The sequence below is a fragment of the Hyperoodon ampullatus genome (assembly GCF_949752795.1).
Source record: "Hyperoodon ampullatus genome assembly, chromosome: 8".
Classification (NCBI taxonomy): domain Eukaryota; kingdom Metazoa; phylum Chordata; class Mammalia; order Artiodactyla; family Ziphiidae; genus Hyperoodon; species Hyperoodon ampullatus.
This window is the reverse complement of record NC_136921.1, coordinates 81,575,115-81,602,823: the sequence shown is the minus strand read 5'-3', so window position 1 is coordinate 81,602,823 and position 27,709 is coordinate 81,575,115. Positions and strand designations below refer to the sequence as shown.

The 27,709-nt window shown below is 35.0% G+C and overlaps 1 protein-coding gene across 1 annotated transcript in view; it reads left to right on the top strand.

Moving 5' to 3' along the window:
- The window catches only part of SCN1A (sodium voltage-gated channel alpha subunit 1), a gene marked incomplete at both ends in the record, with an annotated part of 86,204 nt that overhangs the window by 23,443 nt on the left and 35,052 nt on the right, over positions 1 to 27,709 (top strand). Inside the window, 10 exons of the mRNA XM_079710701.1 lie at positions 1,543 to 1,606; positions 2,149 to 2,290; positions 2,952 to 3,158; positions 4,703 to 4,987; positions 5,951 to 6,331; positions 7,585 to 7,717; positions 8,523 to 8,761; positions 10,162 to 10,335; positions 11,809 to 12,165; positions 13,694 to 14,176. Coding sequence (XP_079566827.1) covers positions 1,543 to 1,606; positions 2,149 to 2,290; positions 2,952 to 3,158; positions 4,703 to 4,987; positions 5,951 to 6,331; positions 7,585 to 7,717; positions 8,523 to 8,761; positions 10,162 to 10,335; positions 11,809 to 12,165; positions 13,694 to 14,176 — 2,465 coding nt within the window. The remainder of the gene's footprint in view (positions 1 to 1,542; positions 1,607 to 2,148; positions 2,291 to 2,951; positions 3,159 to 4,702; positions 4,988 to 5,950; positions 6,332 to 7,584; positions 7,718 to 8,522; positions 8,762 to 10,161; positions 10,336 to 11,808; positions 12,166 to 13,693; positions 14,177 to 27,709) is intronic.

Genomic DNA, 27,709 nt, shown 5'->3' with positions numbered 1-27,709 from the left:
AGAAGCCACCGCAATGAGAAGCCTGCGTACCTCAACAAAGTGTAGCCCCCACTAGCCGCAACTAGAGAAAGCCTGCGCACAGCAACGAAGACCCAGCACAGCCAAAAATAAATAAATTAAAAAAAATTTATCTAGAAACTGTCATATTCCTTTCACATTGTTTAATTTCATTTAAAAGTTAAGAAATTGTATCTTAATTTTCTTATGTTCAGAGAAGTAAAGACATTGAAGATTAAAATAGTTCCATTATGTATTTTTGTATCTTTTACAGAACTATACATAGAGTAAATTTCTCAGAAAATTTAGCATCTAGAAAATATTTTTCCTACAAAATCCAAAATTGTCCTTTTTGCAAAATGACTCTTTAATTCCATGTGTTTCTCTTTTTGTCATCCCTTTACTTATTAATTCAATAAACTTTATTGAAAGGCTACTAGGTCCCAAACACTAGTAATATGGAAATAATTAATGATTAGACATTTTTTTCAAGGAGGAACAGTATTTGTAAGCAAATAATCACAATATAAGACCGTGAATGTAATAATAATGGCTATACATGTACTGGTAGCACAGTAAGAGGATTTCTTAATTTTGCCAATCTTTAAGTGGGAAGAAAGTAGAAGCTATCAAGGAACAATTCACAGAGGAAGTGACACTTCAACAGGACGTTGAAAGAATCTAACGAATTTGCCAGAGACAGAAAACTTTGAGATAATGAAATATTCACCTATAATAATTATTTTAGCTTTAGTACAATATTTAAAATTATTTTTTATTTCACTTGTTCTAGCAGTTGACGTGATTTATGCATCTATTACTATGAGCTGCCTATGATATATTCTATAAGTTGGTAGAATGTAAATTATAATTAATTATTAGTCATTTATAAAGTGTTAAAAAATACAGAAGACAGTTCAGAAAAGTTAAAATCCCTTTATTTTGAAATATGTAGCTGTTTTGAGAAAGCAAAGAAATCCCTGTCATTCTTATCTACTTTTACAGAATGAAATTTTTATTTTTCATGAGGAGGGTAAAAAAAACACTGATACCCGGCTTCCCTGGTGGCGCAGTGGTTGAGAGTCCGCCTGCCGATGCAGGGGACACGGGTTCGTGCCCCGGTCCGGGAAGATCCCACATGCCGCGGAGCGGCTGGGCCCGTGAGCCGTGGCCGCTGAGCCTGCGCGTCCGGAGCCTGTGCTCCGCAATGGGAGAGGCCCACGTACCGTAAAAAAAAACCAACAACACTGATACCTTTTAAAATACTATGTTAGTACCTGTGATTATCACTAATTTTACATTCATAAAGAACAAATGCTTTGTACTATTAGCTAAGTATCCAATCTCCTTAATATAATATCTAATATTTAGAGGGAATAATACTGTGCCTTTGAATAAATTATATAATGTATTTAAAACTATAATAATGTATTTAAAATTATAATAATGTACTTAAAATTATGAACTTTAAAAGAGCGGCCTGATCTTATTCTCATTTTGCAGTGTCATGCAAATATTCATCATGTGACTTTTTTTCCTAAACAGGATATCATTATTTTCTGGAGGGTTTTTCAGATGCACTACTGTGTGGAAATAGCTCAGATGCTGGGTGAGACAATCATTTGTGTGTGTGTGTGTGTGTGTGTGTGTGTGTATTTTCTCTTATTTTGTACAAACTGACAGATAACAGCCAAGTAACTTTATTCATACTAATTTACTATAATTAAGGTTATTTATAAGGTGAGGGATTATTTAAATATTAGACAAGCTTTCATGTTTCATAAAACAAGAAGTTATACTTTAGCTCTAATGCTGTTTCCCTTAGATGAGTATATGTGAGCTATGAGACGACTCTGGATTATCCATGGTAGGAAAATGAACTAGACATATGTTAACACACTAATTACCAACAGAAAATAGTTTTGTAAAATATTACTAGAAATGCTATGCAATATTTTAATGATGATGTCAAGTGGATAGTAAAATTATGTTAAGTCAAAAGTTGGGAAATGTATTAATTGCTTATTTATCATACTTTTATCCCTTGAAATAGCAAATCTTCCTGGCTAGACAATATCATAAGTATAGCACTCTACCAGAATAAAAAGACAGCAGAATTTCTTATAATACTTTCTTTTGCCACGTTTACAGCCAATGTCCAGAAGGATACATGTGTGTGAAAGCTGGTAGAAATCCCAATTATGGCTACACAAGCTTCGATACCTTCAGTTGGGCTTTTTTGTCCCTGTTTCGACTGATGACTCAGGACTTCTGGGAAAATCTTTACCAACTGGTGAGACCTGAAGAGACACATATTGTGTTTAATTGGAAGTATATAAGAAAACCAGCTTAGTTATGAAATCCAAACTACACCATAATATGGTGGAAAGAGCAGAGCTTAAAATCAGATTTGACTTTCTTTACCCTATTGATTATAACACATATTAAGCATAGCAATGCCAGGAGCAGCAACTCTCTCTCATTTCCCCTTGGCTCAAAACCTATTTCCCACCCTTCCCAGACACAGATCCTCCTAAACAGAAGGCATATATTCCCCTCAACTCTGTTTACCCGCTCAAGTATCATCCTTCAGGTGGCAGGTGATGAAAATGAACAAGCAGATGTAGAAGGATAACTTTGGTCTCTTCCTTAACTTTATTCAAAGCCTCAGCTCTTTGATGGAGATCTCCATGGTACTTTATTTGACTCTGCTTTATTCCTGATAAATCCAAGAATTCCCTCCTACACATCAGACTGTTGAATGCATGAGTTAGGGGAGAAGGAAGAGGATGATGTTAAAGAAACAGACAGTCAACGAGGTAGGAGGGGCTGTGAACATCATAATTATTATTTATATCAGAGTCCTATAAGACACACAGTAAGTTGGAGACAGGTAAAGCCACCCGTTAGTGAAATAATATTGAAAAAAATAATTCTGGTGTTCTTATTTTCAGACATTACGTGCTGCTGGAAAAACATACATGATATTTTTTGTGCTAGTCATTTTCTTGGGCTCATTCTATCTAATAAATTTGATCCTGGCTGTGGTAGCCATGGCCTATGAGGAACAGAATCAGGCCACCTTAGAAGAGGCAGAACAGAAAGAGGCTGAATTTCAGCAGATGCTTGAACAGCTTAAAAAGCAACAGGAAGCAGCTCAGGTAAATTCACCAAATCAACTCAGGTAAATTCACCAAATCAAATATGTCCTGTCTCATGGTACAAACCTTCTTTATTGTTTTGGTTGTCACAAAAATACTGGAGAGAAAGTGAGAGATAGATAATTGTTTGTACTTAAGAGAAGCTGGTAGTATAGGGGATTAGTAAGGATTTCTACATTGTTTTGATCATCTATAAGTCATTTAGTTTAATTATTCTAAGATGTTTACAATATGGACCACAATAGAACTCTCTCATGCTATTTTAATCATCTTAAAATTTTTAGAATACAAGGGAAAATGTGATTTTGGGGTCTTCTCAGGTGAGAAACTTACTGAATGAATACACTGGCATTAGAAGAAAATCCTAAGAAATCATCTTTTCTTAGAAAAAAGTTTATTGGTTATTATATAAAAAGATGTTCATGTGCTTCTTAGAAGATTGTCTATTACTTTCTTTAACCAAAACTATGTTGTCTTTTAATGTGGTTGCTTAATTGCCTTTCTTACATAAATAAGAAAGTGATCAAATAATGTAATGTTCTCTGATACAGCAGTATCCAATAAGCATATGAAAGTCACCAATTTTTATGGAGATCAGGGAACCTAAGAATTACTTGTTCTTGTAGTGAGATATCAGTACTCACAGTACAATCAAATGCCCTTCTTATCACTTCCATCTTTCCTTACTCTTTCCATTCAGCATCGAAACTCACTGTCTTTACTAAAGAAGAAAGTTGTTTGGGGAGTATTAATTTATTTGCAAGAGTCCTTGTATTGAGAGTACTCTTGGAACAATGATAAGAATCAAAGAGTGCCAACCTAGGGCTAGTACAAGTTGTGATCAAAAAGCATTGTTTTCATCCCATGACCATGTGGCCAGCAAGAACCAGTGCCGACTTAAAGAAGCCGGGGATGGTCTTTGGAGAACTGAACATCTTGTCTTGCTTAGCCGAAACTTCTGACCCTCCCTTCTCCGTCTTCTGAATAGAGTATTGTGGAGGGGTAAGGAAGGGATTTTATCACCTTCCATAAATTTGATTGATAATATTGTGAGAGTATTGGACAACCCTGTTTCAGTAACTGGAAAGAGGATCTCAGCTCTTTTTCTCATTCCTTCTATCTTTGGATTAGACCCCAAGTTACTGATCAGCTTTTCTTCCATGCTCCAGTTTTTTTTCAGTGAGAAAAAAAAAAAAAAAAAAAGACAGTGCTAATTAGATACCAATTTTTAGAGTAAAGCAAATCCCAAAAGTAATATGAATTTATGTTCTTGTTATTGTCTGATTGATCCTTTTGAATATGCAGTCTGTAAAACATCATACAAATGTAATCAATGTTATCACAAAGAAAACCAAATTAACTCTAAAATCCTTTATTAGATGGAAAGAAAAAATTTTTTCTTTTATACTTGCAGAGTTTCTTCAATGTAAGATTAGCTGGAGTCAGCTAAATTCTTTTAAAAATGCTTTGCAAATACTTTAGCTATTTTTTTAAAGGTAAAGTCTTCTCTAGTTCCATGCTAAGACCATTTCTCCTCAATGTAGCAGGCAGCGGCTGTAACTGCCTCAGTGCATTCCAGAGAACCTAGTGCAGCAGGCGGGCTCTCAGACAGCTCATCTGAAGCCTCCAAGTTGAGTTCCAAGAGTGCAAAGGAAAGAAGAAATCGGAGAAAGAAAAGAAAACAGAAAGAGCAGTCTGGTGGAGAAGAGAAAGATGACGATGAATTCCATAAATCTGAATCTGAAGACAGCATCAGGAGGAAAGGGTTTCGCTTCTCCATAGAAGGGAATCGGTTGACATACGAAAAGAGGTACTCCTCCCCACACCAGGTATGGCACTGCTGAGTTAAATGATGCATGGATGGAAAATAGAACACCGAAGAGAGGGGGAGGAATTAAATACAACTTATGAATTTTTATCAGCTGAATTGACTGCTGTGTTTATTATATTTAAACCTATCCTTTCTGTACATAGTTATGAGAAAATCTTAGTTTGCACAGGTAAATCTACAGTGGGGTGTAGTTGAGATAACACTGCATTGAAAGTCAGGAGACCCAGATTCTCAGCTGAACCTGTCTGCTGGTACTTGTTGTAACTAATGACATTTCATCTTTCTGGTCTGCAGCCTTTTTAATGAGAAAAAAAATTGTAGATAACTGATCAGTAATGTCTTTTTGGTTATTTTATATTGCTTTTTTACCCCTGACTACTTTATAAACTATCATGCATGCTTCTGAAAATATTAGTCATGGTATACTTTATCAAAAAGCACATCACTCTGAATTTCAGAAGTCTTCAAGTTCCAACAACACTGTGCCTTTTAGCTGCAACAAGAACAATAATCAACTTAAAGTGATTTTAGAAAGACAGACTAAAACAATTTGTGAAAAGTGTTAGATTTCTTGAAGGGAAAGAGCAGCGGAAACAAACGTGCCCCTGTTAAGGTCATGCTACTGATATTTATTGTTTACAATGTCCATAGTAAGGTACTAAAGATGCTTGCTTTTGAATATGAAATATGGTGGTTCAGGGTTTTGTTTTTCAATATCTTTAACTTGCGATCTATCTCCCCAGTCATTAATCTCAAGGGCTAGAAACCGTCTCTTAGAAAAGTAATTTAATTTAATCTAAATGCACATAAAACGAGAATGTTAGTCAAAAAAGAATGAATCACATTCTGTTTTGAATGCTGAAGTCCCCTTTAACTTAATCTTGCAAAATAAAAGCACATTCCAAATGGCCATATTAATATGATTTTATTATTATTTTTTTTTTTGGTTTCAAACTTTTAGTCTTTGTTGAGCATCCGTGGCTCCTTATTTTCTCCAAGGCGAAATAGCAGAACAAGCCTTTTCAGCTTCAGAGGGCGAGCAAAGGATGTGGGATCAGAGAATGACTTTGCTGATGATGAACACAGCACCTTTGAGGATAATGAAAGCCGCAGAGACTCCTTATTTGTGCCCCAACGACATGGAGAGCGACGCAACAGTAACCTGAGTCAGACCAGTAGGTCGTCCCGGATGCTGGCCGTGTTTCCAGCCAATGGGAAGATGCACAGCACTGTGGATTGCAATGGTGTGGTTTCCTTGGTTGGTGGACCTTCAGTTCCTACATCGCCTGTTGGACAGCTTCTACCAGAGGTGATAATAGATAAGCCAGCTACTGATGACAATGTAAGGAAGTTTTAAATAGTTCAGGCATGGCTGGCCCATTATTGCTGCACCAGCCAGTGTTTCTACAGAATGGAACTCCTTGAGAATGATTCCTGGTTGGTCAAGCTGTGAATGCACCTGCATCTTTTAATATCTTTAAGAGAGTATCCAACTAAAACTTAAGGCCTCAGCACCTTCTTGCATAACACCTGAATGCATTTACTTATTAAACTTGCTAAGGATAAATTAAACACAATAGTAAATGACTGCTTACAGTTGGAGGATTTGCTATATACCCATGCTGAACTTAGACAGCAGGACATCCTCTAAAGCTCTGGTGTAAGAGTAAATGAACGATTCTTATGTTTAACTGTAAAGGGTGTATAATAAATCTTTCCAACGGCTTCTTCATTATAGCTCTGCTTTAGTTTAGAAGATTTTCAAGAACACTGTGCCTAAATAGATAGCTTCAATATTATCTTAAAATTTCTAGTACTCATATTTGTCTTACTAAAAAAAAAATGCTGATATAGGTCTTCTCAAAACTAATCTAAATGAAGAGACACAAAAAAATATTAATACAGGCAGATAAAAGAATTGTCTGTGTACAAAGGTATGTTATGTGTTTGTGAATGTATACCCAGATGAGGAATTTCTAAACACATGCTGCCTCTTATTAGACTTGGAAATATATCAGCATGGTGAGGCATGACTAAGTCAGAATTAGATGACTTATTGCTTTGGTACCCTGGATGAAACTGTTGTCCATGCAGCATGTGTTGTTATTTTTTTAACATACAGTTTGTGTTGTCAATGATCATCTATGTCTTGTGTCCAGAAAATGAGATGGCAGCTACGAGTGTTGTAATTATTTGTATTTCTTTAAAAATAAAGGGCTACCTTCTCAACGTAAAATGCCTTGATCATTTAGATGTCGTTTCAAGTTACTACTTTTTACTATTAGTTCAGAAATAAGGAAATTGTTAAATATGTCTCTCACAAATTTATCAATCATATCCAAATTACATTATGTCTCATAAAATTATGAAATCAGAGGGTAAGGAAAAAACCCTCAGTTTTTGCTATATGAGTAAATGGTTAACAGTTTGGACATTCCAGGCTAATGATACAATAAGTCAGCAATATCCGCCATCACCAATTAAATATGAACGTGCATGTCGCATGTGTTTCATGAATTTCACAATGTCACATTGGTTGTTCACTTATCATATTGCTCAAGTTAATCATTTAATACATTAGCATTTTCTTTACAGGGAACAACCACTGAAACTGAAATGAGAAAGAGAAGGTCAAGTTCTTTTCATGTTTCCATGGACTTTCTAGAAGATCCTTCTCAAAGGCAAAGAGCAATGAGCATAGCCAGCATTTTAACAAATACAGTAGAAGGTTTGTAACAAATTCCATCGCCGTTTCAGTTGTTTTCACTGAGCTTATATTGTCTCATTCGAAACGAATGTCTCTGTGAGTTGGAAGCAGTGTATTCTAAAGAGAACATAATAGGTCTTATTTAAGAGTTATTTGTTATACTTACTCCTGTATTCTAGAAGCTTTAAAAAAAGTTACTTAAATTCCATGATATTGAAACTAAAGAATGTATCCTGTGTGTGGCAACTCCTGGAAAATGCAGAATAAAGCATTTCTGTTAGGGGTTTCTAATCCCATTAGTCATGGTGTTCCTCTCTTCTGTTCCACTTAGCATAGGACTTCCTAAATACTCTCAAGATTGGAGGGGAGGAGTGGGTCATTCTCACAAAATAAAAACAAATTAAAAAGAATTTTCTTGGCTCTACCCTATCTCTCTGTCCTATCTCTTATAGCCTGAGGATGACACCATAGCTAGACATTAACATAGGATTACACACAGTCTGCACTACTCCAACCCATATTCCTATTGAGACTTCATTTAAAAGACCATTCACTTAACTTAAGGCAAAGTATGGAACCACAGTATCAATGCATAAGAGAAGAAAACCATTCTTTGCTACCTCTGTTCTATGTTTATGTGTGAAGAAATATTTTGGACCGTCTAAAGATTAAATTGTATAGTTTTTTTAAATCAAGTATAAAAGAGGTTGACTGTTGCAAATGGAAATGTGTTGGTTACTAAAAAGAAGTCTAGTCGATTTGAAAGGAATATATGTGTGTAAAAATATCTTTTGGTGGTTGTTTTTATCTATTTTTTTTAATCTAGAACTTGAAGAATCCAGGCAGAAATGCCCACCCTGTTGGTATAAATTTTCCAACATGTTCTTAATCTGGGACTGTTCGCCATATTGGTTAAAAGTGAAGCATATTGTCAACCTGGTTGTGATGGACCCATTTGTTGACCTGGCCATCACCATCTGTATTGTCTTAAATACTCTGTTCATGGCCATGGAGCACTATCCCATGACGGACCATTTCAATAATGTGCTTACAGTAGGAAACTTGGTAAGCATATTGGAAGGTAAATGTGTTCAGTCTTCAAACCTTCTGTTTGAGAAACTCTACATTTAATAACTTATAGCAGTCTTTCCACCACCCTTTCTACCTCCTGGCCCCCAAAAGATGGGAATTATATCTAGCTGGATATGTCCTACTTTTGCCAAAAATAACAGCCCTTAAGATCAAAGCAGAAACTGAGAAAGTGAGCAATAGGCACAGGCCTACAGTACTACTTGAAAAGTCAATATTGATATTTATAACTATTTCAAGGCACAGAAGCAGTCCATAGTTTAAGGATACACTTTTTGAAATGATGTTATCACAGTTTCCCTACCTGTAGAAGGCTAAAATAAAATTGCAGATCTTTTTATCTTGCTTAGTCATCATCATTATAAGCAATAGTTTAACAATTCAAAAACGTCTCCAGCTTTTCCGCTTCCAGGATCTGGGTAGACCATGTATTGTTTAATCCATCTATTTTAGATCAAATCCATAAAATATTGAAAACGTCCAGTACATTTTGTGTACTATATGATTAACAGCGCCACTTTTGGTGAAGGTTGCCACTAAATTCTTTCTCTTCTGTGCTTAAAAAACATAAATTATTAAAGTGTTTGTCTGTTGACTCAACATAGGAATATTAGCTTTTATTTGCTGAAAGAATGGTCTCTAAAATAATGTATGCATTTTCCATAATATTTGTTTTAGGGTTTAAGGTTTTTGATGGTGGAAAGCAAAACATGTAAAGCATCCTGAATTATAGTATTTCTATTTTTAAAGCTCTAGCATTTATATAAGTTTAACCAAAAAGTTTGTTCGGATTTTTCTGTAAGATGTTACGTAAGCGGGTTGGCCAACCCAATACTATGGAAGTAAATTAATTTTTTTCATGTGCATAACAAATACTGATAATAGTAATGCACATATTATAATATAGATACATATGTATAATGACAACTATCTGATTAGAGGGAAATGTGAATAAGCTTATAGATACATAAAACTGTTTACGGGAAAATCTTGTTAGTAGCTGTGCTGTATGAAGTCTGAAGGAAAATTCAGTTTGATGTGATGGAAAGAACACTGGTGAAAATAGATTTGCTCTCAATCCTAGTTTTGCTGTTTTCTAGTTGATATTCGGCAAATCATTGCACCCATCTGAAGACCTGTTTCCTCATCTGTAAAGTCATGGTTATAATACCTGCATTATGTGTTTAATAGCGTTTCTGTTGAGGATAAAATGAAAAACTTATATGAGAGCTTTTCATCAACTATAAATTACTATGCAAACGTAAGCTAGTAATATAATCATTACTAGTATAAACATTTTGTTCTAAGAGCAAATATTATGTCATTCTACTTTATCATTATCTGATGGAATTAGAGTAACTTTGTTTTGATCTTAGGTTTTCACTGGGATCTTTACAGCAGAAATGTTTCTGAAAATTATTGCCATGGATCCTTACTATTATTTCCAAGAAGGCTGGAATATCTTTGATGGTTTTATTGTAACGCTTAGCCTGGTAGAACTTGGCCTGGCCAACGTGGAAGGATTATCAGTTCTCCGTTCATTCCGATTGGTAAAACAAAACAAAACAAAACAGCACAAAGACAAAAACCTTTCCAACAAGCATCATAGGTTTTACATCATAGGTTTTACCACACATCATTAACATTTTAAGTTTTTGTGTAACATTTGCATTGTCAAAAACAATCCCTAAATGGAAAAAAAAATCGTTCCCACTTATTTAGAAAAAACTTTATTGCAAAAATCCTAGTCACATAAAGTTTCATATATTGCTCAGTTACCATTCTGACTAATTATTGTTTCTAGATATGACTATAGTTAATATTTCTGGATCTAAGAAAATATTTTAATGAAAATGTATCACATTTTAATAGTGCGTTGAAAATATAAACACCCTTTTATAGTGGTGGATGACAATCAGATATAAGATGTGCATGTAGAAACTCTTCCTAATTCTACCTCTGGAAAATATGCTCCTTCCCAAAATCAGACAAGAGAAATCTGTAGGATTTCTTGCTGTGTCCACTGATTCACATATATGTCCTTGCAAATCAGGGAAAGAATTATAAAGTCATGGGAAGTGTTGCAGGTTTTTAAATGCAGGTGCATCTAGCTATGTCAGTGCTCCAAAGGAGCATTATGAATAATAAACACTTTTCTCTACTTATAGCAGGGCTCAATGTGATGGTACTTTGAATGCTATTGACAAATGAGTATCTTTGAGCAGAGACCATTGAGATCAGATGTTAATATTAGGGGGGTCCGAAAATTAGCCATGCACCTGAAAGTGATCAAGGGCAGGGCAGTTGTTGTAAGAGAGTCTTTTTATTTTGTTTTTTTTGTTTGCTTTGTTTTGTTTTTAGATAAGAAGCTCCCTATGGGAAGACCTTTACTTCTTATTTGGTAAAGTGCAACATTTGCTCACAGCTCTCTGTCCTTGATAGATTAGGAAATGTGTCTTGGAGTAAAGACAAGCACTGACACAAAGACATCCAGCCTGCTCTCCATGCCTTTTGCTTAGGAGAGTGGTGCTATGACAGTGCAGTGACCCCAGGTCATTTCTAATTGGTTAAGGTCCAGAGGTGGACGGATTTAAAAGTTTGGAAAGCAAAGTGCAAGAATGCAAGGTGGCTCTTGCATATTTCCCCAGTGAAGATTGGTAGATTGTAAGTTCTGCAATCAGTAGTGGGTAGATTGTAAGTTCTGCAATCTGTAGTGGTCCAGGATATCCACTAGCTTTTTTTTTTTAATGTCTTTTGTTATAGATATATCTTTCTTATTGAGGTATAATTGATATAACATTATATTAGTTTCAGGTATACAACATATTATCTACTATTTGTATATATTGCAAAATGATCACTACAGTAAGTCCAGTTAACATCCTTCACCATGCTTAGTTATAACATCTGTATAGCAGATGTTGTAAGAAATTCAATTTTAATCACTTCTTGGTAAACCTCAATATATGTAATGCTTTTAAAGATTGATCATAATAATATACATTATTTTTTTAATTTTCCAGCTCCGAGTTTTCAAGTTGGCAAAATCTTGGCCAACATTAAATATGCTAATAAAGATCATCGGCAATTCAGTGGGGGCTCTGGGAAATCTAACCTTGGTGTTGGCCATCATCGTCTTCATTTTTGCTGTGGTCGGCATGCAACTCTTTGGTAAAAGCTACAAAGATTGTGTCTGTAAGATCAACAGTGAGTGTAAGCTCCCTCGTTGGCACATGAATGACTTCTTCCACTCCTTCCTGATTGTGTTCCGAGTGCTGTGTGGAGAGTGGATAGAGACCATGTGGGACTGCATGGAGGTCGCTGGTCAAGCCATGTGCCTTACTGTCTTCATGATGGTCATGGTCATTGGAAACCTGGTGGTATGTACCCATTTAAGAAATGTGTTTCAGAAATACATTAAGAGCATAATCAAATGATGACCATTTTGTCCAAAACAAAGACTATGATTATTAATTTTAAAAGTCTATTACCTTTGATACACTTACAGTCTCACTTTGACAACACAGCCATATAGCAGTGACCATACAATATTTATACTCAACTCCATTTTGTCAATCATTTCATCACATTTATTATGTGAATTCTAATAGAGTATCATATTGAAGACAGGTCTAGTAGGAAATGTTGGGAACATTTCATAAATTCAGATCCAAGGAAGGGAGAAGTCTGAATAATAAACTTAGAGAAAACCCAATCTTACTTGCCAGTATAGGACTAAAAAGTGGTGCCTTTAAATGTTCCTATTTATTTCACCTTTTCCTTGCCCATTCATGGTAGTTAGCATTCAGTCACTCTTATGTCATATGGCAGTTGCATGAACCAACCTGGATTAACCAATCCTTTAGTGGCTCTATTAACGAAACAAAGGTTGGCTAATGATGCCTGAGATCACCCAAATGAAGTAACTGATCAACCCTTTCTCTTAAATTTGGAACATTATGGTTATAGTATAGAAATATACAATATACTCCAAAGGATATGTATATTAATATTACAGTCTCATGGAAATATTAGCGACTGATTATAAACAGTTGCCTAATTAGTGAACAGTGGGGTATGAGAAATACAGTAGATCAAGAAAACATGTGTCGATGCCTATGTTAAGCTCATAATTCTCATTCTGGGTGATAATGGTTATTTTTCAATTAATATCCAATTTAATATCTCTCTTCATCAAAAAAGAAACTAAAATGCATTTAAGTGCATAATTTTAAACACTAATGAATTTTAAGTTTAGAACTCCTATATAGAACATGTATTAATCTTGTTTCTTATAATCATACAATTTTAAATTTAGTAAAACCATAGGTCAGCTCATTTAGCATCTTCATTTTATAAGTAGGGGAACTTGAGACCAACAGAAATCATGTCTTTGCCCATGGATGAATAGTGAAGTAGCTATCGAACCAGACCACAAATTCAGATCACCCAATTTCTTTTTTTTTAAATTAATTAATTTATTTATTTTAGCTGCGTTGGGTCTTCGTTTCTGTATGCGGGCTTTCTATAGTTGCAGCTAGCGGGGGCTACTCTTTGTTGCAGTGCGTGAGCTTCTCCTTGCAGTGGCTTCTCTTGCTGTGGAGCATGGGCTCTAGGCGCACGGGCTTCAGCAGTTGTGGCGCACGGGCTTAGTTGCTCCACGGCATGTGGGATCTTCCCGGACCAGGGATCGAACCCATGTCCCCTGCATTGGCAGGCAGATTCTTAGCCACTGTGCCACCAGGGAAGTCCCTAGATCACCCAACTTCTGATCACTATGCTGTGGTGTTTCTTTCTTGTCTAGTTGTTAGAACTTATAGTTCCTCCACACTTCGAGAAATAAGTGATCTCAATCTGCTCTTCTTCACATTGGGGTGAGATTATAATGATGTTTGTATTATTTTTAAGGTCCTGAACCTCTTTTTGGCCTTGCTCCTGAGCTCATTTAGTGCAGACAACCTTGCAGCCACTGATGATGATAATGAAATGAACAATCTCCAAATTGCTGTGGATAGGATGCACAAGGGAATAGCTTATGTGAAGAGAAAAATATATGAATTTATTCAACAGTCCTTCATTAGAAAACAAAAGATTTTAGATGAAATTAAACCACTTGATGATCTAAACAACAAGAAAGACAGTTGTATGTCCAATCATACAGCAGAAATTGGGAAAGATCTTGACTATCTTAAAGATGTAAATGGAACCACAAGTGGAATAGGAACTGGCAGCAGTGTTGAAAAATACATTATCGATGAAAGTGATTACATGTCGTTCATAAACAATCCCAGTCTTACTGTGACTGTACCGATTGCTGTAGGAGAGTCTGACTTTGAAAATTTAAACACAGAGGACTTTAGTAGTGAATCAGATCTGGAAGAAAGCAAAGAGGTAAGATTTTATAGATGTGGGTGGGTATAAATGTATATGTGTATACTTGTATTATATTGCCTGTATTTATGATTGTATATTCTCCATGTAGAATATTTTTGCCATCATATAAAATATTTTTTCATTGAAGAACCAAAGATTTAAGCTCAGTGAGGTGATTAATAAATTGAAGAATAATATAGTATATGTGTAAGTTTTCTCATCCTAAATAATGGGTATTTGTTAGATGATGAATGAATGAACGATCCAAGAATTGAACAAGCATCATCAGATTTAATCCTTGTAATAACCTCACAAGGATGTGTTATTTTTCTAACTTTTCAGATAAGAAAACTAGCTTAGGAAGTTTAAGATCATGTAGCTAATGAGGGGGTATAGCTGAGAATTGAATTCATAATCTTTGTTTATGCATTTTGTATATCTGACACCATACTCATTAGCTCACTTCCATGGAAGAGAACTGAGCAACAAGAAATAGTCTATGTCATTTCTCCGATTAAAATTACATTGATCTGCATATTAATCTTCCAGGCTGCCATAACAGTGTACCACACACTGGGTGGCTGAAACAATCAAAATGTATTTTCTCACATTTCTGGAGACTGGAAAGTCCAAGGTCAAGGTGCTAGGAGGGTCAGTGTCTGGGGAGAGCTCTCACCTTGGGGTGTGGATAGCTGCCTTCTGTGTCCTCATTTGGCTGCTCCTCAATGCATGGGCGTGGATAAATAGCTCTGGTCTCTCTTCTTCTTATAAGAGCACCAGCCCTGCTAGATTAGGATTGCACCCTTATGACCTCACTTAACCTTTACCACTACTTCACAGGACATATCTCCAAATAGAGTCACAGTGGGAGTTAGGGCTTCAAAATATTAATTTTGAGGGAACACAATTCAGTCCATAGTAACTGACTTAGAAATTTTAAACTAAAACTCTAATGGATATAAAAGATAATTCTGAAGAAGTCTAGAACAAGCCACCTTCATTTCCCACTTATTGTGTGGAAGTCCCAAAAATGGTAAGGTGCCTTAGGTTACACAGTCCAAATTTTAAATATTTATTTAAAGACTATTTTTTAGAACAGTTTTAGGTTTACATAAAAATTGAAAGGAAGGCAGAAAAATTTCCACATACTCCCTGCCCCCCACACATATATAACCTCCCCCATTATCACCATCCCCTACCAGAGTGGTATATTTGTTACAGTTGCAGAATCTACATTGATGTGTCATTATCACCCAAAGTCCATAGTTTACATTTGGGTTCACTCTTAGTATTGTCCATTTTATGAGTCTGGACAAACGTATAAAGACATTTATCCAGCCTTATAGTATCACACAGAGCAGTTTCATGGGCCTAAAAATACTCTGTGCTATGCCTATTCATCCTTCCCTCTATGCTAACCCCTGGCAGTCACTGATCTGTAACTGTTTTTGCCTTTTCCAGAGTGTTATATAGTTGGAGTCGTATAATATGTAGCCTTTTCACACTGGCTTCCTTTATTTATTAATACACATTTAAGTTTCTTCTGTGTCTTTTTATGGCTTGATAGTTCATTTCTTTCAGTGCTAAGTAATAATTTGTCGTCTGGATGTTTAGTTATCCATTCACCCACTGAAGGACATCTTGGTTGCTTCCAAGTTTTGGCAAATGTGAATAAAGCTGCTCTAAACATCCATGTGCAGGTTTCTGTGTGGATATAAGTTTTCAGCTCATTTGGTTAAGTACCAGGGATGGCAATTTCTGGATGGTATGCTAAGTGTTTTGTTTTGTAAGAAATTGCCAAACTGTGTTCCAAAGTGGCTGTATAGTTTTGCACAGCCACTAGCAGTGAATGAGAGCTCCTGTTGCCCCACAGCATTTGGTGTTGTCAGTGTTCTGGATTTTGGCCATTCTAATAGATGTGTAGTGGTACCCCATTGTTTTTTAATTTACATTTTATGATGACATATGATGTGGAGCATCTTTTTATATGCATCTTTGTCATCTGTATGTCTTCTTTGATGAGGTATCTTTTAAGAGCTTTGACCTGTTTTTTGATCAAGTTGTTTGTTTTCTTATTGTTAAGTTTTGAGAATTCTTTGTACATTTTGAATAACAGTCCTTTATCAGCTTTGTTTTTGCAAATATTTTCTCGTAATGTGGCTTGTCTTCTTACTCTCTTGACAATGTCTTTCACAGAGCAGATATTTTTAATTTTAATTAAATCCAGTTTATTAACTCTCTCTGTCATGTATTGTGCTTTTGGTATCGTATCTAAAAAGTCATCACCTTGTCCAAGATCATTATATTTTCTCCTGTTATCTTCTAGGAGATTTATAGCTTTGCATGTTTACATTTAGGTCTGTGATCCATTTTGAGTTAATTTCTGTGAAGGGTATAAGGTCTGTGTCTAGATTCATTTTTTGCCTGTAGATGTCCAGTAGTTCCAGTACCATTTGTTGGAAAAGACTATCTTTGCTCCATAATATTGCCTTTGCTCCTTTACCAAAGATCTGTTGACTATATTCATGTGGGTATATTTCTGGGGTTTCTATTCTATTCTGTTGATCTGTTTGTCTATTCTTTCACCCGTACCGCACTGTCTTGATTACTATAGCTTTATAGTATGTCTTGAAATCAGGTAGTGGCAATCCTGACTTTGTCCTTTTCCTTTGGTATTGTGTTAGCTATTCTAGGTCTTTTCCCTCTTCATATACACTTTAGAATCAGTTTGTAGATATTGACACAATAACTTGTTGGGAGTTTGATTGAGATTGCATTGATCAATAGATCAATATAGACCAAGTTGGGAAAAACTGACATCTTGACAGTATTGAGTCTTCCTATTCATGAACATAGAATATCTCCCACTTTATTTAGTTCTTTGTTTCTTTCATTAGAGTTTTATAGTTTTCCTCATATAGATCTTATACACATTAGATTTATACCTAAGTATTTTATTTATGCAGTGCTAACATAATGGCATTTTAAAATTTCAAACCCCACTTGTTAAATGTTAGTCCATAGGAAAGTGATGAACTTTTGTGTATTAACTTTGTAATCTGCAACCTTGTTGTAATCACTTATTAGTTCCAGGAGGTTTTTGTTTTTGTTTTTTTTATGTTTTGTAGATTCTTTGGATTTTCTACATAAACAATAATGTCATCTGCCAACAAAGACAGTTTTACTTCTTGCATCCTAATCAGTATACTTTTTGTTTCCTTTTCTTGTCTAATTGCATTAGTTATGACTTCCAATACAGTGTTGAAAAGGAGTGGTGAGAAGGGATATACTTGTCTTGTTCTTGATCTTAGTAGGAAAGCTTTTAGTTTCTCATTATTAAGTACAATGTTAGCTATAGGTTTTTTGTAGATGGTCTTTATCAAGTTAAGAAAGTTTCTCTCTATTCCTAGTTTACTGAGAGATTTTTATCATGAATGGGTGCTATTTGTTGTCAAATGTTTCCTCTGCATCCACTGATATCATCGTGTGATGTTTCTTCTTTAGATTATTGATGTGATGGATTACATTAATTCATATAGTCTAAATATTTTAAAATACTTTAAATACTAAATATTTAAAATATTCAGAGGATCAAATACTATCAATGATATTTTATTAGGGATAAAGTTCTACTAGAATATTACCATGTCCAAGGTAATGCATTTTGACAGTTGATCAAGTAAGATATCATAAGCGTGTGAATTATTGCTTATGTCCCTTTAAAGATGTTTTGAGCTTTTATAAGTCTCTGAATAGGCTAAGTCATCCACTACTCTTCAGAGTGGAGCTAATATCAGAGCTGGAAGTTGCTGCCTTGACCCCAGCCTGTGGGCTTCCTTAGGTAAATCAGATTTGTGTAATGATAGGGGGAGAGAAAGCATGTAGAGATGTAATTGTGGGTAGATCCTCATTACATTTCACATGTCTATGGAAATGGATTTGGGAGATAAAAATTACAGATCATTTTTGCAAAGCATTGTGAAATTTTTTCAGGATTTTTAATTTGAATATTATTTCAGTTCAGACTTTGTTCATTAAAAACTTGAGTTTTGCTAAAGAATCTGATGGAGGCTGATTTTTTTAGTTGTTATCTTTATATTTACAAAATTGGTTCTGCAGTTCTGTTAAACTTGGCAGTATTCTTCCTAGTCTGATTTTCTTTGTCTTGAATCTTCATACCTTTATTTAATATTTGATGAAGACTAATAACTACTACATGCTATCTGTTGCATTAAAACATGTTTTTCTTTTTCTACTGAAGTATAGTTGATGGACAATATTATATAAGTTACAGGTATACAATATAATAGTGATTCACAATTGTTAATGGTTATACTACATTTATAGTTATAAAATATTGGCTGTATTTCCTGTGTTGTCCAATATTTCCTTATAGCTTATTTTTGGACTAAAATTTGTACTTCTTACTCCCTTACCCCTATATTGCCCCTCCCCCTTCCCTCTCCTCGCTGGTAACCACTAGTTTGTTCTTTATATCTGTGAGTCTGCTTCTTTTTCATTTATTCACTAGTTTTTTTGCATTTTTTAGATACCACATATAAGTGATATAACACAGTATTTGTCTTTCTCTCTCTGACTTATTTCACTTAGCATAATGCCCTCCAAGTCCATCCATGTTGCTGCAAATGGCAAAATTTCATTCTTTTTTATGACTGAGTAGTACTCCATTGTATGTATATGCCACATCTTCTTTATCCATTCATCTGTTGACAGACACTTAGGTTGCTTCCATATCTTGGCAATTGTAAATAATGCTGCTATGAACATTGGGGTGCATGTATCTTTTCAAATTAGTTTTTTTTGTTGTTGTTGTTTTCAGATATATTCCTGGGAATGGAATTGCTGGGTCATGTGGTAGTTCTAATGTTAGTTTTTTGAGGAACCTCCATACCTCCATACCACATGGCTGCACAAATTTATATACCCAACAACAGTGTACAAGGGTTCCCTTTTCTCCACATCCTCACCAACATTTGTTATGTGTATTCTTTTTGATGATAGCCATTCTGACATATGTGAGGTGATATCCCATTGTGGTTTTGATTTGCATTTCGCTGATGATTTAGTGATGTTGAGCATCCTTTCATGTTCCTATTGGCCATTTGCATTTCCTCTTTGGAAAAATGTTTATTCAGCTCTTCTGCCCATTTTTTAATCTGGTTGGTTTTTTGTTTTTGTATTTTTTGATGTTGAGTTACATGACCTGTTTATATATGTTAGATAGTAACCCCTTATTGGTCATATCATTTGCAAATATTTTCTCCCATTCAGTAGGTTGTCTTTTTATTTTGTCGATGGTCTCCTTTGCTGTGCAAAAGCTTTTAAGTTTAATTAGGTCCCATTTGTTCACTTTTGCTTTTATTTCCTTTGCTTTAGGAGACAGATCCAAAAAAATATTGCTATAATTTATGTCAAAGAGTGTTCTGCCTATGCTTTCCACTAGGAGTTTTATAGTATCCGGTCTTACATTCAGCTCTTTAATCCATTTTGAGTTTGTTTTTGTATATGGTGTTAGAGAATCTTCTAATTTCATTCTTTACATGTAGCTGTCCAGTTTTCACAGCATCACTTATTGAAGAGACTGTCTTTTCCCCATTGTATATTCTTGCCTCCTTTGTCATAGATTGACCATAAGTGTGTGGGTTTATATCTGGGCTCTCTATCTATTGATCTATGTGTCTGTTTTTGTGCCAGTACCACACTTTTTAATTACTGTAGCTTTGTAGCATAATCTGAAGTCAGGGAGCATGATTCCTCCAGCTCCATTTTTCTTTCTCAAGATTGTTTTGTCTATTTGGGATCTTTTGGGTTTCCATACAAATTTTAAAATTATTTGTTCTAGTTATGTGGAAAATGCCATTGATATTTTGATAGGGATTGCATTGAATCTATAGGTTGCCTTGTGTAAGATGATCATTTTAATAATATCGATTCTTCCAATCCAAGAACATGGTATATATTTCCATCTGTTTGTGTTATCCTCAATTTCTTCAATTTCTTTTTCCAAGTACAGTTCTTTTGCCTCCTTAGGTAGATTTATTCCTAAGTATTTTATACTTTTGGATGCAGTGGTAAATGGGATTGTTTTCTTAATTTCTCTTCCTGGTAGTTTGTTGTTAGTGTATAGGAATGCAACAGATTTCTGTATATTAATTTTGTATCCTGCAACTGTACCAAATTCATTGATGAGCTCTAGTAGTTTTCTGGTGGTGTCTTTAGGATTTTCTATGTATTGTATCATGTCATCTGCAAACAGTGACAGTTTCACTTCTTTCCAATTTGGGTTCTTTTTATTTCTTTTTCTTCTTTGATTGCCATGGTTAGGACTTCCAAAGCTGTGTTAAATAAAAGTGGCAAGAGTGGACATCGTTGTCTTGTTCCTGACCTTAAAGGAAATGCTTTCAGCTTTTCACCATTAAGTATGATGTTAGCGGTGGGTTTGTCATATATGGCCTTTATTATGTTGAGATGTGTTAACTCTCTACAAAGTGGGTTTATCATAAATAGATGTTGAATTTTATCAAAAGCTTTTTCTGCATCTACTGAGATGATCATATGGTTTTTACTCTTCAATTTGTTAATGTACTGTATCACATTGATTGATTTGCAGATATTGAAAAATCCTTGCATCCCTGGGATAAATCCCACTTGATCATGGTGTGTGATCCTTTTAATGTATTGTTAGATTTGGTTTGCTAATATTTTGTTGAGGATTTTTATATCTATGTTCATCAGTGACATCTTTGTCTGGTTTTGGTAGCAGGGTGATGCTGGCCTCATAGAACGAGTTTGGAAGTGTCCCTTCTTCTGCAATATTTTGGAATAGCTTGAGAAAGATAGATGTAAACTCTCCTCTAAATGTTTGGTAGAATTCACCTGTGAAGTCATCTGGTCCTGGACTTTTGTTTGTTGCGAGATTTTCATTACTCAAAACTATTTTATTACAAAAACCATCCATAATGAATACTTTTCTGCAAAAATTTGATGTAATTTATACTCATACATTTTTATTCGTATTGATCAGGGCTAACAGGAACACTGATCTCTTTATTAAAAGCAGTGATCATCCACTGAACCACTGGAGAAAGTTCTATTTCTTCATACTCTGTCATTTTATATCTTCAAACACTGCATTAATTGAAAATTTAAATGTTTAGTAGAAACTTTAGAGATAATTTAATGCACTGTTCCTCAGATTATGAGTCATAACCCAGTAAGAGTTGATAAACCATTTTATTGTACCACTAATTAAAAATTTTTTAATTTAATAAAATAATGATATCAGAGCACATTGCACATTTAGGAAGAACTAGCGAGTGAAGCTTTTGTTGCCTGTGCTGAACTATAATGCACTGCTTTTCTAATAGAGTACAACCACTAAGTCCATGGGTGTAGGGCCTGAAGTTAAGGAGTTCTTAAGTGTAAGAAACGCTGTTTCAGCTCTTTAAAGGTAGTGATCATGGAGTCTTCCTGACCCTAGGCAGAATGTGTGGCTTCTTTTTTGGTTCCCAGAGATATAAGGCACAAAGTGTGGGTAATAAACAACTCATGCTGTAGGCTCATGCATCTTACAAAGTATCATATTATTTTATTATAACCACTGATATGCATGTATGTCTCTCCTTTTATGTTGCAACGTATATACTTGTACATTTTTGGTAAAAAGTAGGCACTCAAATCAAACTTTTCCAGCTCATTTAACTTTTTAATAGAAGAAGTTTGAAGGTATTCATCACAGTTACTCTGATGAGAGCATTCTTGAAAATATAGTTTTATTTCCCATCATCCAGACTCCATTTTTCTCTTGATTCAATCTAATATTGAACTTTGTTGTTTTTATCTTCGTTAAACATTTCACCTTGTCAATTTATATTGGGCTTCAAGGAAAGTAATAATCCCTTATTTTTTTCCCATGAATTGCTGTTGAAATACAGTTGTTTCTCATCCAGTTGATATTTTTATATTAAATACTGAAACTTCTATTCATCCACATTACATTTCAATTTCTTTCATTCATTTTTGAATCTGGCTTTCTATAAATATTCTTTTATAGATTACTATATTGTCCCAATTTTCCTTTACCATGTCTTCCTTTTTGGTTAGAAATAAACCCATACAAAATTGTTTCTCTTCATTGCTCCCCTAGTCTTACATAGTACTCGCTTCATCAAAGCAAGGTACAAATCATGAGATGCTCTGCTTTTAGTGGAATTAAACTAAAAATAAATACCCCAAAAGATAAAGATTCTTTATTCTACATTATGAATGCAGCCTGTAATACGTTAAAGTAGCTTTGCCATTTTGATTTTTCTGTTTTGTCTTTTATTCTTTTGCCTACCTTAATTTATTCAACAGTTACCATGTGCTAAGGAATGTATTAGATAATGAAGGATACAAATGAGCCATGATTCTGCTTATATATATACCTATGTGCATTTAGAAAGATGACTCTCTTCATAAATATATATGTATACAAACACACATATACATGTATCCACACACATACATATATTTGCATTTTAGAAAGATAACTTTCAACCTTTAAATATGCATTTCCATACTGGGACATACCTTATTGACTAAAAATATTACCTGTCATGACCTCTGTTTGACCTATTCCATTTTAATATATTAATGTTTCCATTCCTGAATTTCAATAATGAGTCTTATCTACAATGGGCATTATTGAAATTATATTAGTGCCTTGGGTTAAAATTACCAGTGCTCATAGTTTATTATCCATTGTTGAAGCATTTGTTTTTAGACATGTGAGGCTGTAATTATAAAGTTGTTGGTAATGGAGTATTCTCTGAAGCCAAATACTGGGTTATATAATTCTATTTTAGCCACATACTGTGTGACCTTACTTGACTATCCAATCCTCAATTTCCTCATCTCAAAAATGGGGATAAAATCACCTACTTTTGGGGGAATATTATTAAATGAGATAGTAAATGTAAAGAACTTAGCACAGTGTCTAGCAAATTGTAAGTATTCAATAAATTGTTATTATTACTAGTAGCATTCCCAACACTCTGTTCTTGGTAAGTTTTCTATTAAGAATTACTAGTAACATATTCTACTATTTGTCCTTTTTTGCTGTTTGCCTTCTGCCCTCTGTCATAAACTGTTTTACATGTTTATCTGGAGAGAGTGATAAATTTTGTATTTTCTGTCTAATTTTTAAACTGTTTTCATTAAATTCTTGATAATGGTTAACTCATTTAAAATATAAAAAAAAAACTATTTTTCTGAAGGGCATTCCAATGAGAAGAAATAAATGAGCAAAAACCTAGAGCTATGAAGCATAGAGTGTGTTTAGAAATAATTAGCAGTTTGCTGTTGCTGGGACATAAAATCTAATTGAAAGTAGAGGCATAAGCAAGGAGCGGATAGTCTGTTTCCAGGAAACCAAGAATAGACTGATATGAAGAAACACTGTAAAATGGAGGCTGGTACTTGTTTTACTTCCTCCATAAGGTACATACTCATGCATCACTGTCCCCCATTCCAGGACAAATTTGAGAGCTATGTTTTCTATACTTTCCCCCTTTTGGTCCCCAAAAGCAGAAAAGGCATAACATGGGTCACATTTCCTCACCTTTTTAAGTCCCAGTGGACCTCAACCTTCAAATAATTTAAAGTATTGTTTTTAAAACCTCAGAAAGTTTCTTGACTCGTGGAAATAAATAGCTAGAAATATGGGTTTCTACTGAACAATAATAGTAAAGAATGGAGGCTTGGACAGATTTTGAGGAATTTTGAAAGCTGGGAAAAATTGCTGAGACTATGCAAAAGACAAAGTCATATCTCCCCAATTAGAAAGTAAGTTGTTTTGGCAATGAATTGTGTTTTATATAATTTTAATCCTCTGAAGCACCTACTGTAATGTTGGATGCATAATAAGAACTCAATATCTTTTTGAGTTTGGGCTGATTTTTATGAATACTAGACTAAGAGTCTGGTGGTCTTAACTCTATTATGGGCAATCACTAACGCTATATTATCCAGTTTCCTAATTTATAATAGGAGTACATCTGTTCTGTGGTGCTTATAGGAATGTTATGAGGATCTAAAAGCTGTTTAGAAGTTAAAAGGACTCAAAAAACATAAGGTAGTGATAGCTACTGATAGCGAAATTACTACTCTAATCTGTTTAAATAAATACCTTTAAAATGAATTATTAATCTTAGACCTCTTTGGAATAAAAACAACATATTATTAAAGTAGTTAGGAAAAAATACACTTGTTTTTGCAATGAGTGAACTCCAGAGTGAGTAAAAATGTCATTCGAGTCTTTGTATACAGTTCATGTTAGTAACAGGTATCATTTGTTGGATGCTCACCATGGGCAAAGCACTGTTTATAGGGCTTTACATGTAGTGTTATGTCACTCAGTCTTCACACCATGAGACAGATACTATTATTCCAAACTTACATATAAGGAAATTGAACTCAAAGAGTTTAAGTAGCTTGCCAAAGTCACACAAATAGTAAGGATTGATCCTGACCTAGAATCCAGGCTGTCAGTTACAGTGTATGTTCTGAACCGTTACATTAAATTTCCTTAACAATGTCTAAAAGGGCACTATCTCTGACCTCTATTTGAAATGAATGACACTGTTTATTGAAGACCTAAGAATAGGTATCCACTGTAGAGTTGGTGTTGACTACCAAGCCCTCATCACTGGGCACAGGTTAATGGTATAGCCAGGAGAATCTCAGTCTCCCTCAGTCCTGGAGGGACCTTTCCCTCCTCTGCTGGCCTGTAACTTAGACTGATCTGCTTCTGACCTGTGGAGTTCTCCTAATTACAGAGCGCTTATTCTTAGAAACTATGGTTACTCAAAGTTGTGCTTTAGGAAGATAACCTTCTGAGTTTAATTCTACCTATAAGAATCTTCCAAATAATTAGGAAGCACTTCTATGGTTACATCATTAGCTTATGAAGTCTTTGAGAACAGGGAAAACACCAACCATGTCTTACTCACCTTAAGTCCGCAGCACATAAAAAATGTTTATTAAATGAATGAATAAATGCGTAATGAATAGTTAATTCTAGATCCCATTTGTCCTCCCAATGATATTACCTGTGTTAAAATAATATTTACTTACTGCTTTGCCGATATTTTCTCATTTAATACTTTTATCTTTACTGTACATGATATAGATTGAAGAACACGTGATAATTTTCAACCTGTTGTACATTGCTGAATATCAGCAAATTAAATTTGTGCTACCACATAAAGGTCTACAGTGAATGCCTTATGTAAACAATAGTCAGTTTTAAAATGTGCATAAGAACAGGAATTAAGCTTATTTCATATAACACAGTATGGCCCACATCCATCACAGTGCCTAGCATATAGTAAGTAAATGTGTGTTAAATAAAGAAATAAGAATAGGAAGTCGTTGATTAATCTTGAATCAAATGGATATATACCAAGACTTTTGCAAATATCCAAGTTTACGAACATCATGATAACAATTTTCCCTGTAGAAAAATGTCAGACAACATATCTGGGGATATTAAGAATCTACTGGGACTGGGAGGGTGCATCCCCATGCACCTCAACTCCATGGGGATGGAAGCTCCTATGCTCAGGACCCTCCCAGACCCTGCCCTATGTATTTCTTTATCTGGTTTTCCATCTGTATCCTTTATCATATCTTTTAATAAACTGGTAGACATAAAAAAAAGAATCTACTGGGAGATAGGTATATATGCCTCCACACTTTTTTATCTATACTGTCTCTTTACCTCATGGTCTCTGATACGGCAGGTTTTGCCTCCATCTTGTATTACAGTTTCGTCTTCTCTCTAAGCCCTTACCACAAGCTTGTTTAAATGGTCGACTCTCTCATTCTAAAATAAAATAAAATCATGTAAATTTTAAAAGTTATTCCTTTGATTTTATCCCTTTCTTAAGTTTCTTTTGTAATTTCTTCCTTGAATTCATTGCTGATCTTCTTTCAAAGATAACGTGCTTGCTGTCTCCCATTTCCACTGCTCAGTCATCTTAAAGCATCATCTCTGGTTTCCACCTTTACTTTTCTCTCTCAAAAATCACCAGTGTTCTCTTAATTGCCAAGTTCAGTGGCCCTATTTTACTTGATACCTGCATCATTTCCTAATTCTTTAAGAGTCGTCATTCCCTGGCTTACAAAAGTCCAAGCTACTTTCCTCCCAACCATATGGTCTCCTTCTCAAATAGCTTACAAGAAGCCTGAAGTCCTTCTCAACTTCTCTAACTGGAAGCCCCTCGTCAAATTTACTGCCAAATCCTGTAGATTTTATCTCCTAAATCTGTTTCCAATCTTGACCATCCCCCCCACTCCTCATCCTATTATTTCACCAATATCAATAGAATTACCATCTGAAACACATTTCCATGGTGGGGAGAAGGGCAGTCTTTATCATGAGCAACTTGATGGTCTTGAGAAAATCTATTTCACCTATTTCAGTCTAATATCTCTTGACTTATTTTGGTTCTAATCACATAGTTCCATGAAGTCCATACCTTTTGACTCCATAATTTCTTATTAGAAATTCTCTTCTTATCCCTGTCATTCTCTGCAAAATCTAGCAAAACAAAAAAAGGAACTTTGAGTTGTCTTTCAAAACACTGTCAGTTTATTCACTCAAACATATTGTTATTTGTTGCTCATGATACCTAGCAATTCTTATTCTGGGCAAGGCTCTGAGACTCCCCTAAGTGGAATTACTATCTGCATAACATGAAATGTCTATATTGCACTCTATTTCTCTGTTGTGTATCTGTCTATCCTACTTACTAATCTTGTGAGCAACTTGAGAACAAGAACTGTGGTCATATACACCTTTGTACTTCTAGTAACTAGCACTGTACCTGGCACAAATGAGGTGCTTGATCAATGTTAATTGGCATCATGTAAGTTAATCTTACTTTTACTGAATCCATTTTTATCAGTTATATTTTTTGAAAGTGTACAGATAGAATAAGCTAAGCAAGCCTATTCCTAAGTCAAATTAAGTTAGCAGCTTAATCTTTAATAAAGCTTCTCCTCCCTGGGGAGAGGGCAAGGAGGAAGGAAGATGGAGGAGAAAAGAAAACAGTCAGAATTTTCGTATCATTGCCTGACAGATGCTCAGGGAACACTTTGTAGAGTCCCATCCGGGTATTGACTGGGAGTGTCCCTTCAGCCCTTGCCTATTTCCTTGTTTTGAGCTGTATAGTTCCTCAGGACCATGATCCCTGTGAGATGGCAACTACTCTCCATGAAGAGTACTACCATCTAGCCAACGGATACCCAAACTCCCTCTCCCTTATTACACCTGATTGATCACCAGGTACAACCAATGCTACCTTGTCTTTATCTACTCTGCATCCCCACCACCTCCACCCGATGTCAGACCTCCGTCATCTCTCAGTTTTACTGCTACAGCCTCCAAAAAGGGCCCCCACACTCATATTCTCCTCACTAGTCCAGTTCCCACATAATGATAAGTGGTCTTTCTAAAAGGTAAATCTGGCCATAGCTCTCTAGGCT